Source organism: Melozone crissalis, unplaced genomic scaffold, assembly GCF_028551555.1.
Source record: "Melozone crissalis strain CALT ecotype California unplaced genomic scaffold, PUWL_Pcris_2 ptg000018l_1, whole genome shotgun sequence".
NCBI lineage: Eukaryota > Metazoa > Chordata > Aves > Passeriformes > Passerellidae > Melozone > Melozone crissalis.
In genome coordinates this window covers 33,045,778-33,062,921 of record NW_026535796.1, presented here as the reverse complement: position 1 = coordinate 33,062,921, position 17,144 = coordinate 33,045,778, and the positions used below count along the sequence as shown (strand labels likewise).

At 45.5% G+C, this 17,144-nt stretch overlaps 2 protein-coding genes across 2 annotated transcripts; one reads left to right on the top strand and one right to left on the bottom strand.

Annotated features, from left to right (window-relative positions):
- Nucleotides 1-483: 483 nt before the first annotated feature.
- On the top strand, nucleotides 484-1,897 carry CLEC14A (C-type lectin domain containing 14A). The gene is given in 3 exon segments (XM_054276327.1): nucleotides 484-526; nucleotides 529-647; nucleotides 650-1,897. Coding segments are annotated over 3 exon segments (1,410 nt in total).
- Nucleotides 1,898-12,189: 10,292 nt separating this feature from the next.
- On the bottom strand, nucleotides 12,190-14,867 carry SSTR1 (somatostatin receptor 1). Its single transcript, XM_054276177.1, has 2 exons — nucleotides 14,852-14,867; nucleotides 12,190-14,475 (listed from the first exon to the last, which is right to left on the bottom strand). Exon 2 carries the CDS (start codon nucleotides 14,293-14,295, stop codon nucleotides 13,093-13,095), a length of 1,203 nt encoding a protein of 400 aa, XP_054132152.1. The 5' UTR covers nucleotides 14,296-14,475; nucleotides 14,852-14,867; the 3' UTR covers nucleotides 12,190-13,092.
- Nucleotides 14,868-17,144: the final 2,277 nt, after the last annotated feature.

Below are 17,144 nucleotides of genomic sequence, written 5' to 3'. Positions count from 1 at the left end.
AATACAAATTCATCTAGAATTAAACCAACAAGCTCTTGTTTTGTTATGAAAAACTCTTTTCCACAAAACCAAGTCTACTGGCACCCAAATGGACTGCAATTACTGAGAAACCAAAATCAGATTTTGTGACTCTTAAATCACCCCCTGTATCCGGAGCTACGGAGTTGATGGCACAGCCTCACTAAACCAAGAAACCTCCATCCTTCAAGGAAGAGATAACTGAAGCTGGATCGCTTTTCTCCGGTAAGCGCTATGCAACAAGCTAGCAAGATGGCCCGGGCATCTCGGGGACAGGGGCCTGAAAACAGGGCCGGGTGACCTCAGTTCGACAGCTGCGGCTCGGGACTTCGCCACCCGCCTGCCCCTCCGACAGCGGAGAAGGCAGAGTCCTACCCGGCGGCTGGACACACGCCCGCCGGGCGGGGCGAGCGCTTCCTGGCGGCGCCGGGAGCTGCTTGTCCTGGGCCCTCCAACAAACGGAGGATGCCAAGGTCAGCCACGGCTCCCGACACGTTTCCTCCGGCAGGTCCGGGGAGGGCCATGGCAGCGGGGTCGGCGCTGGAGAGGGACGGCGCGGGCAGCAGAGGCCAGCCCAAGCCGGGGCCGAACGCCAGCACAGCCGCAGGGGCAGCCCGCGCCCCTCAGCCCGCCGCGTCCCGCCGCCGGCATGAGGCGAGCCGGGCCCTGGTGCCTGCTCCTGGCTGCGGCCTGCGCCCTGGGCCGGAGCCCGCCGCCCCCGCGGGCCGCCGTGCGCTGCCTGGCCGCCGGCGCCTGCTTCAGCGCCCACCTCGCCAACGTCTCGTACGCCGAGGCCCGCGGCGCCTGCGACCAGCGGCGGGGCAGGCTCGCCTGGGTCACCGGCAAGCAGGAGCTGGACCTGCTGCTGGACCTGCTGGCAAACGCGGCGGTGCCCGCGCCCGCACTGTTCTGGGTCGGGCTGAAGAGGAACGCGTCCGCCTGCACCCACAACGAGCAGCCGCTCCGCGGCTTCTCCTGGGAGGGCGTCGGGGGTGGGATGGCCCCGCAGGAGGTGCCGGCTGCGCTCGGCCAGTGGTGGCAGGAGCCCCTGCCGTCCTGCCTCACCGCCCGCTGCGCTGGGCTGCACCGGGCGCCTGCCCCCCGGGGCGACCGCCGATGGGGCTGGAAGGAGCAGGTCTGCCGGCTGAAAAGCCCGGGCTACCTCTGCAAGTACCAGTACAAGGGTGCCTGCCCCGACCTCAGTGCTGCGGGCGCCCTTGAGCTCGGCTATCGGCTCCCCTTCGAGGAGTACAGCGGCGGCCCCGGCTTCAGCCCGCCGGGCACCGTGCTGACAGTGGCGTGTCCCGGCGGGGAGGTGCGGCTCACCTGCCAGCCCGAGCCGGGCGGCTTCGCCTGGAAGGCGGCAGAGAAGCCCCTCTGCCCCTGCCTCTTCGGCCGCACGACCCCCGACAGCGGGCGGTGCGCCGAGGCCGCCGGGTGCCGCGATGCTGCCGGCGGCTTCGCCTGTGCCTGCATCCCGGGCGGCCCGGACGGAACTCCCTGCCCGGGCACGGGGCCGGGCCCCACCGCTACAGGTGGCCCCGCCGAACCGTCGGGTGCCAGGGCGGAGGGGCAGCGTCCTTCTATCCCGACACCCGGCGGTTCCACGGAGCCGCCCGCCACGGCCGCCGCCGGCGGAGAGAAGACGGCTGCTCCGCCGCCTTCCTCCTCCTCCTCCTCCTCCTCTTCCAACTACGTTTTCATCCTGGTGACGGTCGCTGTGGTGGTGCTGGTCATCCTGGTCATGACCGTCCTGGGGGTGTTCAAAATCTGCTTTAACAAGAAGTCCGAGGGCCGCGGGGACAAGGAGCCGCCGGAGGCCGGCAGCAAGGCGGAGGCAGGCTCCGCGGAGCCCAGCGGAGCAGCGGGCGGTGAATAGCCCCGGACCGCCGAGGCCGCGTCCCTCGGGGCTGCCCCGAGCGGCAGCTGCCACCCGGGCCAGCGCTCGGCTGCCCACGTCCCCCCTGCCCCAGCCCTGCTGCCGCGGGAGCCGAGGGAGAGGCGCCGCGGGACTTCGCTGGGCAGGGCTTGGACATTGTCAGACGCAGGAGCGCACAGCGGTGTTCTTTCGAGGGGATTGAAGTCTTTGGACAGCCGGAGTTTTTGTCGGTCTGAAAAAGAGTTATTTCGGTGCTGATTTCACTAAAATATAAATAGATCAGCCTGGCCGACAGAGCGATTGCAGCTGCAACAATTGTGCATTTTTATCCTCTCAGAAGCTGTTCGTCTGGTGCCTTACTTGGAGCAAGCATAAAGTGGGCCACTTTGAGCACTTGCATCTTGTAATTTAGAATTCACTCCTTGCATGAGTGGTACTTGGAGGCTCTCGTTTTCAATCTAATTGCTGTAACTTTTGGAGAGGTGAACTGCCATAATTTTGGGTGAAACTGCAACCCATGTGCTTTCATACTGACATTCTTAAAAATGAAAGAGCATTTCTATACTTAGAAAGTCATTAAACTGCTGAGGAAGCGAGAGGTTAATGAGGAGTCAGTTTTATACTTCAGCTGATGAAAAGAATAAAGGATGATGTAAATCACTGCCCTGTTTGTTACTTCTTACTCATTTTTATTGTAGCAGACTATAATTTTTTCAGTTGCAGTTTTTCTCCTAAGTTAGGTAGTTACAAAACTTGCTTTCTGTGTGCAATATGTGGCTCCCTTAGAATCAGACAAGGTGCTGACACACCACACTGTGAGAGGAATTAACGTGAGTCCAAATACATCATACAAATCTCATTCTCTTTAGTCAGATATATTGTTTTCTGTGGGGTCCCTGGAGAATAAGGAAAGATTCACTGCTCGTGCCCTTTTCTAAATGAGGTAAACACTTCCTCTGTGATTTCCCTTGGGAATTACTGTAGGGGAGCTTTCAACCTGGCTGCAGAACTTGCTTTCTGTGCAGTTCAGAGTGCTGATGCTCACTTATTGTTATTATGGTGTTGGTTTTCAATTAAAGTTGTAATATTAAATATTGATTCAAGGTTTTCTGAGTGCAGTTATACATATCTAAGTGGTCTCATCCAAGCCCTTTGGGGTGCAGGGAGAATAGGGAAATATTTTCTTCCCTTAAGAGAACTTTAATCTCTGAAATGTCTCTTTAAATATACTTGGCTGGTTTGTTTGTTTTCCTCTCTTGAGAGCTGACATTCTTACTACTACTTTAATTTTGACACTTTCCTGTTGAGTTTGAAGAACTCTGTTTAAAAATAATGCATGTTATTATTACCTATTTTTCTTGCAAGCAAAGACTTGATGATAAATATGGTGTAATCATCTGCTATGGATAAATAATTACATAAGTAGAAGTTTTTTATTTTTCTCTCTCTCTCCCTTTAATGATGATAGGCAGTTGCCATCTGGGAAACAGTCTTTTGCTTTTGGTAAAGAGGTCGCTGGTATTTGTGAGCCATCAGACTGACTGTAGCCATAAATTCTCTTGTATCATGACAGGAATTAAATCCATCCAGGTGAGAATGCCACTCATTACAAGGTGACTCATAATCTGCATACTTTTAAAATCTGTTTATCTGACATTTATATTTCAGAAGGCAGGCATTTTTCAGCTTGGGCAGGAGGCTTGATTCTACATTCAGATGTGCCCAAATTTGAAAAATGACTTAGCCATTAGTGCTTTATTTCTTAATAACACCCCTGTTGCTGTCAGTGTAAGTAATTTCTTTTATGGGATGGTGTGTGTGGAGCGCTCTTCTTCTATTGGGGCTGTATGAGCAAATAGCAGCTAAGATGAATAAGAGCCTCTCTAAATGATATTTTTTGTATGTTTTAGTCTTTCTTTCGTATCAGATAGCTGAACTCTTCTGACAGTCTGAAGGGACTGTCCAGGTGTGTTTTTTGAAGCTCTAGAAACTCTCTCATTCTCTGTTTCTGGATTCTTACCAAGCACACAATTAAGTGCTGAGTTAAGCACCTGCCTCCTTATTTTGGCATCTCTCGGTATGTGACTCAGACTATTTAGTTAAAATATACAAGTTCATGCCCTTGCAAGCCATTCACCTGTCTCATAATTCCCATTTCCCTCTTCCTGTGAAATCATGATTTGATTTGGGAGTTCTGTTTCTCACACAATTCAGGATCATTAGACATTTGTCTAGAGGACTACCCAAGGGTTCTACTATGTTCTCCCCAGCTTATAATTTGACTCATGTGAAACCAGGCTGTTTTGCATATGAGGATGGGATCCATCTTACTGTGTGTAGATATATCCAATAATTGATCTAGACTTTTTTACTCACCTAGACACCCATACTGCCTATCGAGAGAAATATGTGCTGGCAATTAATCTCATTTTGGACTAGATGCTGAAAACAGGACCTATGAATTACATCCTGAAAGTGCCCTTTCTCTTCATTGACTGTAAAGAAAGCATATGGAGGCTACTTATATTTAAATGCCTGTAAAATACACATTTAAAATTAAATCAGAAAAATCAGCTTACTTAAGTCTCCAGCTGTGCAAGTCACTTTTTTAAAAGCAAGATCATGGTGCCTTCTGCCTCTGCAAGGTGTGGTTAAATTGTCATAATTTTATTATTGCTTTTACGTTAGAGATCTTGTTCAGTATGTCTGGGGTTTTTAACCTTAGTTTTGCAGTCAGTAGAATACAAATCAAATAGCATTTGGATTTGTTTGGAACCTGAGAATCTTTGAAATGCATGAATTTCTCTTTCTCTAATGGTTCAGACCAAAAAGAAGAGGTTTTGGGAGAAAGGATTGATCATTTTTGCTTTCCACTCTTGATCAAATTTGGTCTTTAGTGAATAAGAAACCAACACATACCTGTCATGCAACCACTGGTTGATATCCCAATCATGATTCACTGGTCTGCTAGGCAGATTCAGAGCAGGGTTTGCTGTTTACATCCATAGAAGGAGAATAAGTAAGCTCATAATGAGCACAGATAATCATTACAAGTACTGAGACAATAAAAGTGTCTGATTATGAAAATGGATGCAATTTTTATAAAAATTATTATGTAACACCCCATAAAAAACTCACAATCAAATGCAAGCATTTTTCCAAAACATGGCAAATATAGAGAAAAATAATTTCTCTTATGTTGTACACATGCCCATTGAATAAACATTATATAAGCACATTATATTCCAACTGTTTTTCCAGCATAGGAAAAAATATTATTTCATCGCATATTAAAGCCATATAAATCACATATAAACTTTGTATCTGTGAGTCTTACAATGCTTACATTTGTAATGAAATAGTGATAGCAAGAAACTGTTAGTATAAATTTGAAAATGGTGATTCCTGCAAAGAATAGGACTGTCCAGATCTCTTGTCTATCACAATTATCCAAAAAGTGTCCCATGTTGCCAATTTTAGATTTCCTTAATTCCTACAAATACAGTTTGACTGGTAGGCATATCATTTGTCAGCTGCACATTTTACTTATGAGCAAGTGATGAATTTTTAATGGTTTGTTTCATCAAATAATCAGAAATAAAACTTTAATTTCCACATTTTTAAGAAATGATTATTTATGCTGCTAAGGGCTTAATTTTGTGTTCTGTGGGATTGAAATGAAATCTATAAGTGGACATTGGAAAAATTTGAGTGCTTCTGACAACACTTCTCCTTGTTTAAGTGTATCATATAGCTTAAAGAATATTAAAAATATAATGGATTCTGTGCTTCCCCTGGAAACTCCCTATCACAATTTTTTTCATGTTTTGAATCCCAATTTTCTTTCCTCATTGTTACATGGAGGTCAATCCACTGGTAGATGCAATGTAGTTCCTTCTAGAAATATTATTTTTTTATTTCTTCAGTATGTGGACACTTAGCAAGGCTGTAGTGTGGCAATTCCTATATTTCACTAAAGATATATAATTGACTTAAAAGGCAAACACAGCAGGGCAGCAGCAACAGTAACCACATTCCCAGGGCTTCAAAACATTAAACTTAATATCTTTTCTTCCTCCCCCAGTTCTTCTGCCCAGTATGCAGCCTTGTCTTTCTCCTCTGGGCTTGTAGTCTGGGACTCGAAGACTTGGAAGTGGATGTGTAAAAGGAATCATCTGTTAGCAAACAAATCTTTTCCCTTTTCTGTATTGCTGACTAGAATCACAAAATCATGGAATGGTTTGGGATGGAAGGGACCTTAAAGACCATTTTGTTCTACCCCTTTGCTGTGTGCAGGGACACCTTCTACTAGACCAGGGTGCTCAGAGCCCCATCCTGGCCTTGAACACTTCAAGGCATGAGGCATTCACAACTTTGCTGAGCAAACTGGTCCAGTGTCTCGCCACTCTCACAGCAAAGAATTTCTTCCTCATGCCTAATCCATGCCTACCCTCTTTGTTTGAAGCCCCTCTCCTTTGGCCTGTCGCCGCAAGCCCTAGGAAAATGTTCTTCAACTTTCTTGTAGGTGCTGGGAGGTTGTTTGTAGGTACTGGAAACCTTCAATTTTCCAGGCTGAACAACGCAAATTCTTTCAGCCTGTCTTTGTGGGAGAGGTTTTCTGACCCTTTGATCATCTGGGTGGCCTCCTCTGGACTCCAGCATATCCACATCCCTCTGTTGGGAGCTCCAGAGGACAGCACAGTACTCCAGGTAGAGTGGAAGCAGTGGCGGAGCTGGGCAATGCAGAGATGTGATGTGGTCCTGCATTTGTCCTTCCCCTCCTTCCACCTGCCAGTCTTTTTGCATTCTAAGTCAGAAAATTGGGGAAACAACCACTCTCATGTATTTTAGGGGTAATATAAGAGAAAGAAGACTGCAGGTTCATAGAGAAGATGAGCTGAGGGAAGATGAGAACGACAGGCAAGCATCCATCTTTACCAAGGTGTATCTGTCCTAACCATCTTCTTGCTCCATATGTTTTCAGGCGTTACTCAAAATGTGGTAATTTGCAAACAAATAAACATTTTCAGTCATTAAGGCAGGAACAGCACATGGGTTAAAACCTGTCAGAAAAGCATGGTTTTGTTTTTGGAATGTAACCAGCTGGCCTTGTGTTTTTGGCTGACAAGAATTACTTACTCTGTTCTCTGGAACATAACATTAGATCATAAGTACACATAGCTTGAGTGGGATTATAAGTGATCAAAGTTTGTAATGTCTGTGCAGAGGAATGCGTTGTATTACTTTTCATTTTTAGGAGTATATCTTTCTCCAAGGGAAAGGATTTTTCCCAGTCATTGGAACCTGAGCAACTTTGAAAATTCTGCTCAAGTAAGAAATTCTGTAAATTTTACTTTATGTCAGTGAAAGAGCAGTGAAAATTCTTCTGTATTCAATTTCTGTCTTGTCAATATGAGATTCTTCTTGATTTGTATTAAGCAAAAAATTATTAGATCGTTTTCTCTGTTTTAATGACAAAGGGAAAAAAATTGTGAAATTCAAGGCATCTGAAAATCCAAAATAAATTTACATTCAGAAAAATCTATTATCTATCTGTTTCTGCCTTGTTTTCTTGAGTTTTTAGTAATTCCATAAAGTATCTAAATTGTCATTTAGTTCTTAGAAAAAATGCCTAGATACTTTCTAACCTTCAAAAATAACAGTCAGATTGGAAAACAGCACCTGACATAAAAAGCACAACTTCATATTTTTTGCTGAGTTGGGAGTTAATGAATTTGCTGTACTCTAAACAGTAGAAGTTAATTATGTGAAAGAGCCAAATTCCTGCAATGCCTGTACTGGTCTCTACTTACTTTCTTCTGTTCTTAACAAAATGGCCTCTCCCAGCCATCACATACCTGATTTTTCTCCATATCAGATTCCTTCTCTCTCAGTCTTCTCAGTATCAAGCACCCACCAGTTTGGCCTTCTTTTATATCTGTTCTCCCCCAGATATCCAGCTTTGCCATGTTTTGGACTACTCCAGTTGAGCAGCAATCCCTTGGGCTTTCCATTGTGAATCTGAGCACGGGCAAGTGCTGTGTGCCTGAGCTGAGCTTGTGCCACACTCAGCCCGTGGCAGCAGCACTGGTGTCACCTGGCATTGCTCAGCTTTATGAAGTGCACTGCAGTCCAGCACCCTCCAGCTGCTTCCCCTGGGCTGGCAGGGCCCACATGTGCACTGACAACAGCACTGTCACCAACAAGGTAACTGGAGACCATACAATCCTGTTCCAAGTCATAAATACAACACAATTCAGATCCCAAGTCAGAAATCTGGTAATTGTTATCTGTCCTACAATTTCCCTATGCTGTGAATTTTGGCACTTTTATTTGAGCCTTTCTAGTTAGGAAGCTCAAGAACCCACGGAGTAGCCCTTAGACATATTACACAGTGTAAGAACCTGTGTAGAAAAGACATTTTGTGGGGGGGGAGGTGGGGGGTGGTTATGCAGAGTAGAGGGAATTTTCTATATATTTATATAGTTTCCAAGGTGACCCTACCCATCATAGACACGACAATCATATAAAGACAAATGTATTCCAGACTGGATACAAAAACCTATACACCTCAGGCAAGATACAGCACCTTGCTATTTCTGCTTCATAGCTGCTTATTGCTCTGCCAAATCCAGATTTTAGGCTTTTGGAGAAAAAAAGTTGGAAGGGAGTGGGCATACTTAGCTTTTATTGAAAAGCATCTGTCTTGTCAAAATTTTGCTTGGTGTGTAGCTGTCTAATGATATACTTCTAAATACTCTCAGGTCCACCTATTTTTCTTGGCCATTTCTCTCCACAAAAAGTAATATCTAAAAGCATTTTTCTTAAAGAGAAATCTAATTAGTAAACCATTCTTTCTTCCTGTGGCTTAGCCTGAAGTTATCAGCCAAATAAGACTACATTGAAGAGGATGGAAGTGCTAAATACACAATTCAGTAGAAATATTTTATTCTCCTCCAGAGATTCATAATTCACATTCTTGTCTGTAGAGCGCTGGTGTCAAGTAAGATTCCTAGGGACTAATATCACAGAGTTTAGAACACTGGATTGATATTTCTTTCTTGGCTAATTTATTCTGGTTTTTTGAAATTATTTTTCTTGGATCTTTTTTTAATCAGGATTATAAGACATTAAATTGTCACTGTTCTAGAAATATGGCAGAGTAAAGTCAAACCTTATATAACATGAATGTATGACATCACTGGGTTCTTTTATTTCAGTAAGACTTAGTTTCATATTTAGAATTAAGATGCTGATTTTGGTAGCAGGTTAAAATACAGCAAATAGTGTTAGTAGGGAATGCCATATACGTTAGAAATTCAGATTTTTAGATTTCCAGAAACAACCAGAAAGGCTGTTTTAAAATTCTGATTCACTGGAAAGCTGGCATTTCAGAAATTCTTTCATCACATTCAGAAAACTGATTCTCATTCTCTGTGAAGATATCAAATGGGTTCTTTAAGAGTTGAATGCAAAGAAATCATACTCTGTGTTATATTCTCTGCTGTAGGGACCATCTGAAGAGGCAGAATATCTGCATGCAGCCATCACCTTTTTCATCCACTGTCCAGATATAAAGGGCCTCTGTGACCAGTCTTGTTCAAGTCCACTAACTGCAGGCAGCAGCCAGCCTCAGGATTCTGAGACGTGTTGTGTTTGCTACTGCACTGGGAAGCCTGGTGAGAAAGGAGAGTGATTTCCTGTGCACCTTTCTTTGAGTGGGAAAATGCTGCAGCTGATGCGTGCTGCCCACCTGGTGCGAGTTCATGTGAAGATTGTTCTCTGGAGTACATGCCACAGGAAACAGACCAGTCCATTGACTGGGTACTGCTTGGTGATGTCCCACTGCTGGGTATAGGTCTCAGGCATAACAAAGTGCAAAGGTTGCCTGTGTTTCAGTGGCCACAAGGCCAATTTCCATGACAAAGTGAATGCAGTATTTTTAAAATATAAACCAAAACTCACGGGGAAATAGCAAAAAAATTACTGCTGGTTACAAATTACAATTCACCTACTTGCAGCTGTTTAAAACGGTCAAAATGTCACCAAGAAATAAACCACTGTACTATTTTTTCAGTGAATTAAGCATTATTTAAAATAATTTCCATATTAAATCTGAATACTCTTATTTGCCATTTGGAAAGCATTAAAAAGAATTCTGTTTATTTTCTGGTACATGTTATTTCATGAGAACAACTTTTAATCTTTCCGGTGGTTATGTTCTACTATTCAGAATAGTAACACAGAATGAACTAACTAACTTTATTTCTAAGCTAAATTGAACGATTTACTGCTGTTGATCACCTCTCCCAGAGTGAAAAATAGCAGGAACAACTGTTAGTTTGGAATAAACAGATTTTGTTTCCAGCTGAAACCACACAGAGCCAGGAATCATAGGGGCAGTGCTGGCTGGGAGTGAATCAGCCCATCCATCTGAAGGCAAGCCTGCCATCTACTGAAGGCCCAACCCAACCTCTGCGATGTGCCTGGGAGAACTGAAACTAAAGTGCATATGCTGAAGGTGTGCAGGCTTCCATCGCAGCCTTTGCAAGGCAAAGAGAAAAAAAAATGAAAGAGCAAAACCCAGTTCAACTTTTCATTAAAGCCGAGTATGGAGTATGAATCTCTATGATTTTTCAGTCTTGCTTCATTGTGTGTGATATTAAACAAATTCAACAGTAAAAAGTAGACTGACTCTCTGTTTGACTGACTAATCTGATCATACATAAGGATATGCCTGGGTGAAAAGGGCCACATAAGATTATGAGATTGATGCCATCTTGAACATACTGTGAGTGAGAATTCAAGTGAAGCCCTGGAAATAGCATCATGGATATCATGGGGCATTTTACTGTTTTGACAGACATTTGATTTCTGTGAAAATTTAATTGAGCTTATAAAGCTATTTCATCCTCATTTCCCCATATGTACATGTAAAACATGACAAAATGTATTATTTGCAAGTTTTCTTTAAAAATCGTGCCCACTAGGAAGTAAAAGAAAAGAAACTGTACAATTGTTAAAGCTTTTCATGAAATATTTTAATAAGGATGTAACAGTTTCCACATTTGCAATTTTTAGACTAAAAGGAGCTGACTCACAGTCCATTGAAGTGAATTAAGACTTTTTTTCTCTCATTTTGATGGACTTTGAATCAGACAACTTTGAAATACTAAATTTATACATTCATTTAACAGTACCTAAGTTTCGGTGAAAGAAATGTACAAAGTAGCATCCTGCTTTCTGCTGCTGAGAAAATTTAAAGGGTATAATTTAACAAAAAATCTGTAGTCAATCCACCACCACAAATACTAGATGCCTTAATTGTCAACCTTACACTTTACACTGTACTTAAGCACTGCAGCTACGAGTACAATGCTATGGGTATGCTGCTACTAGAGATTTTTCCAGTCTCTTGCTTCATATTGCCAGTAGTTATAATTGATTGATACAACCACAGTATTGTGCTAGAGAAGTGATTTGTTACAGCTACTGGGAGACTTGCCACTGTGTGACACTGTTAGCATAGGTGGTAGAAAGCAAAAAACATAGCTGCTTATTTCAACACAGTCTGTACCAACACTTCTGTGTGGGATAAAAGGCAATAGGGATAGAAGGTTTCATTTAATCAGCTGTCATTTATCAAAGAAAGCTTCATCTGTCTATATGAAAGTTGTTTTGTCATAAGAGGAGAAGAGAGAAAATTCAAGAGACAATTTCTGTGCGGGAGACAATGAAAATGAAGGAGTTAGAAAAAAGACAATGTTTTTATCTGGAAAGAAGACTTCTTGAGCATCACCCATTTTAAATGCAACCTTGCAAGTAGCCACCACAGACATAAGTACACAGTATAAATTGCTTCAGAAAAACACATTCACAACACAGTGACTGGAATCAAATAAAAATCAAACAAGAAGACATCTGGCACACATTAAAAACAAGAATTCTCAGAAATGAAACATTAAGAAGCTCTGGGTCAGTATATTACATTGGCAACATATGAAACCCATTTTGTTGGGTTTTTTTAGTGCAACAGAAGAAACTGGAGCTAGGGTAATAGCTATTACTGAACAGCTACTTTTTCTGTCAAGTATTTATTTCAGAGACTGGTGGAGATTTTTAAATGACTCCCCCTTTTTCCATATAGGCTAAAGTGACTTTGCCATCATCCAGGTGATTCAAAAACTGTCTCAGCTCCCTTCATTGCTGTTTCACGGCTGATGGAGCCGGCTCAAGATAGCAGATTCACCGTCTATGCTCCCTTTAAACTTTATTATCAGCACACTTTATTGTGTGTGTGGACAGATTCAAACATTTCCCAACTCAGCAGTCCCCCCAGCTCCCATCTCAGTGAGTCCCAGCTCTCTGCTTCCTGTGTGTCATGGGACTGCTATCTCCCATCATGAGCAACCTGCTGCACAGCTCCAAAGCACAGCAATAATCAGATTTTTTCCTAAGACCTTTTCTACTCTGCTTTGGCCAAGTGGCACAGAGAGCCAAAGTCCCACTGAGTTGGAAGCTGTCTGCAAAGCAAAAAACAATCTCCGTGACTATGCTGCCTCTCTCTTGGGGACTTTTTGCTGCCTGCTTTCTATTTTATTCCAGGGGAGGGAAAGGTAGGCACAGAGAGAGGCTACTCACTCCTTCCTGGGCGAGGGCATGGTATGTGTTGGGGGGAATTTTTCCAGCATTTCTAATCTCTGAAGGGAAAGTGTGTACTGACAGATGTTGAGTGGGGTAATTTTCAGCTGGGGGGAGTCTGAGCCTGAATGCTGGGGCTTGACTGAAGCAGGCTCGACTCTTGGGGTGTTCCACCAGCCAAGGGGAAGGGCAAACTGTACAAAAGATGGAGGGAGAGAAGTCACTGCAGGACCTTTACAGCCACTTGTCATACACAGAAGAGTGGCAGAGCCAGGCCACCAGACCCTAAGCTACCAAAGCTACCAGAGCCAAAATTCCCTCAGTGGATGTCACAGCATCAGAGAATGCACTGGCTTTCAAGGGGGGGCAACCAGGGTGCAGGGGGGTAGCAAATCAAGGATGTGGAGTTTTCTTTGCTCTTTCTTGCACTAAACACTGGTGGGAGTGGGCAGGACCAAAATCCCCTCCCTCCCAGCCTCCCCATGCCACAGCCCTGGCTTCGCTCACCCTCCAGCTGGGGGGCAGTAAGGGAGCTGGGGGACAGGAATGCTTCCTCAGAGGGTGGTAATCCTGGAGGTGCAAGTGCCATTCCTGTACATGCTCCCTGACTCCAAGTTGTCTGGGGGAAAGTCCTCCACGCTGTATGCCCTGCTCTTGAGGGCAGTGGCATAGTAGTCGATGGGCTCCTCTGCAGCATTGTCCATCCAGCTGAGGCAGAGCAGCCTCTGGAAGGACCGCTTGAAATTGTCTGAGAGAAAACCATAGAGGATAGGGTTGGCACAGCTGTTGGCATAGCCCAAGATGACAGAGAGCTGGCTGATGGTGGCATCATCCTGCTCTACAAAGACATTGACCAGCTGCACAATGTAGAAGGGCATCCAGCAGATGACAAAGACCATCACCACCATCATGACCATGAGGGTGATCTTGCGCTCTGAGCGTTTGCGTTGCTGCCAGCCAGCCTTCAGGGCCACCATGCGCATCTTAGCGATGATGAGGATGTAGCAGAGGCAGATGGCCACCACAGGCAGCAAGAAGCCCATCAGAAAAGTGTAGACCACAAAGACCACCAGCCATCTCTGGGTGGGCTCTGGCATGAGCATGTTGCAAGCCACTGTTCCATCGCTGTTGGCTGCTGTGTTGGAGAAGATGATGATGGGCAGGATGATGAGGATGGAAAGCACCCAGACACCCAGGTTGACCATCTTAGCCACCGTGGGCCGGCGGTACCTGGCCGCCTTGATGGGGTGCACCACGGCGATGTAGCGGTCCACACTGAGCACCGTCAGGCAGTAGATGCTGGTGAACATGTTGATGGCATCCACGCTGAGCACCAGGCGGCAGAGCAGGGAGCCAAAGGGCCAGTGGTGCAGCAGGGTGGAGGTAACCAGAAAGGGGACGCTAAGCATCAGCAGCTCATCCGCGATGGCCAAGTTGAGGATGTAGATGTTGGTGGCAGTCTTCATCTTGGCATAACGTAGGATCACGTAGATGACCATGGAGTTCCCGCACAGCCCCACCAGGCACACCACGGAGTAGATGAATGAGATGAGGATGGCGCTGCCCTGAGACTCACTCAGGGTGCTGTTCGGAGCGCCAGAGGAATTCCTGCCGCCCGAGTCCATGCCCTCCGCCGCCGCCTCCTCCGAGGCTCCACCGGCTCCGCCGCCACCACTGTCGCTGCCGCCGCTGTCGCTGTGGCCGCTGTCGCTGCCTGCACCGCCCGGAAGCCTGGGGCAGGTGCCATTGGGGAGCATCCTCTGCCCGGACCCCCACGCCCCGGCTCAGAGCAGCAGGCGCCCGCCGCCGGCTGCGCTGGGCACCATCCCGTCAGGGATGCCGGCGCGGCGCCTGCGGGACGCGGGCATCGGGAGAGAGGCGGCTGCAACTGCTGCTCCCCGGCTGGTGAATGATTAATAGCAGCGGCGCGTCACCAGCTAAGGAAAGAAGGAGGGAAAGAAAAAAAATACAGGAGGAGACGTAAGTGGCTGTCCCTTCCCACCCCTCTCTCCCCTTGCCCGCCTCCCATCCCGCCCTCCGGCTGTTCGCAAATCCGGCAGCTCCAGGGCAGCCTGTTCCCTGTTCCCACAGCCCCACGCTACTCAGTGCCCCCCTATCCCGCACTTCTCTCCCCACCCAGTATTGTTTCCCCCACTTCCACTGATCCCTTTCCCGTCCACCGTCCTCTCCCTCCATTCTCCGCAGCTCTCCCTCCACGGCACCTCGGTCCAGACCAGGGGCACTCCTGGCAAAGGGACTACCCTTTGTCCTTTAAGAAAAAAGCCTGGGTCTTGCATGGGTGAGCAGCGTTACCTAGGCAAGCATGCCTCATGTCTACGCAGCTGCTGTAACCCTCTCCTGTCACTGCACCGTGTGCATTGCCCACCTCACAGCGCTGGCACCAGGCACGGCACCGAGCGACAAAGCACAGGACATTCAATCCTGTGCACACAGCGCGGTCCGTGCCTCCCACCGCCACGCAGCTCCACGCCCCCGACCTCGTCCTGTCCCACCACCAACAACTCCAGATATCACTCACGAGCAGCCCTGCCCCTCTCCACACACTCTGTCCCGAAAGATACCCCCCCATCATATTGTAACACCCCGGCACATGTTTTGCCTCTGTCCATCACATTCAAGGGTGAGTGAGCAATTTGCACACTGCAGCTCCACACGACTATTTACACCACTGTGGTGCCAAGACCATCTCCTGCTGTCCATGCCTCTGTCCCCACACACCTGCTTCCAATCATAGGATCATTTCAAGCTCAACCACCACATGCTGCCTCACCAGTGTTACAACCCCTTCTCTTAAAATATACTTAAAATATATAGTATATTTATATAAAATATACAAATATATACTTAATATATTCTTAAAACATATGCATGTCCCTGATAGGACTGTATCCACACCAGGGGAGGCTATAAACCCTCCTGAGCCTGTACAGTGACACAAACCATTGGTACCATCTCCATTCATATGCTGCGTATATGCACTACATATCTTCTTCCAGCTGTACCCAGCGACCACTTCTATACATTGACCTATACTCTGCTGTTTTTTACATACCCCCTGATTCTAGATGAACACACATACACCTGTAATTCCTTCCTCTTGTCATCTCTCAGCAGACACTGACACCTTAAACATGTCATCCTCACCACCAGTTCTAAACACACATGGATATCTTCAGGTAGGCCTAAAGCTGCATCTCTTCTCTGGCAAGAAAATTTTTCTTAAAAAAAAAGAGCATGACCTTCCCATACACCTCTCCTGCTGGGCAATATGTCTCTTCTCTCTACATGTTATTTTTCTGAGCGTACCATCTGTCCTTACATGCTTGTACATAAAACTAAATCCATTTTCATATACCACCATGACCATTCTCTATATACCAGCCGACCATTCTGTATTAACCAGACATGGTTACTCACTAGTTCACATAGACCCTCACACTTGCTCACTGCATCAACATTCCCTCAGCACAGGCATACCCACAAAACACTCAGTAAATGCTTATTTATTCTGTTGGCTGTAGCCCCCATCTGTATGAGTGAAGCACACCTGTATGGGTAATGACCTGTCCCTTCACATAAACTGCTGCCCAAGAGCACCACCTACTTTTGTCAAGAACAGCAGGTCCACATCACACAAATATCACCATGGTGCATATGCTGCTATATGCTCCCCACAGCACTGCTATACTCAGCATCACACATGCATCCTTGCAACCTACTCATTTTACCGTGCACACATACCCATCACCTCCTACTGTTCACACATCTTGTTATCACCGTCTGCCCACCATCACAATTATGCATATTATCACTACCCACCACTTTAATATGCAGATACGTGCAACATTACCATCAATTGATTACAACCCATCGTCAGGAATTTATTCTCTCTAGAACCATATATATCCTTACACCTCTCATCAACACCAGCATCTATTTAAACACATGCATGTAACCTCTCTGACTGAATGACTTTGCTCATATCAGTCATCACCTCCAGTCATACACACCTAGGCACTCCCATGTGATGGACATGTGCTCTTTGACACCTTGTCAAGGCTATTACATTTAGCACATGCATACTTTTGCATGACCCTTACCAAGCTGTTTCTTTTCCTTCCGTGTTTAAAGAGCAGATTGTGAATACATATAGATGTATATATACACCCCTACACATTATAAAAATAACCTTATTCAGTTTTTAGTAATTGCACACAAGTTCTATTTGGATGATACACTTTGTGACTTTTGAGGACTTTTTGTATTTATATTCTAATATAGAAATGCATTTATTGCGCAGTTTTTGCAAATGATCTTACCATTCCTATAAGTGTCCCTGTATATGAGGGTTTAGCTAGATGTTTGAGCACTTGGGGATGTCACACAAATTAAAATTCATGCTTACACTTGGGTTTTAGAGGTTTTATATTCTGATGTGTTAGCATCAGGGCTTCCAGCATATAGAGAAAAAAATTATATTTAACACCATAGAAAATCCTTTCTTGCAATGTGCTATCTGATACTGCTCAAATTTCTGCAATTACATAAATTTAGCTGAAGAATTATCTTCTTTAGAGTTTGTATA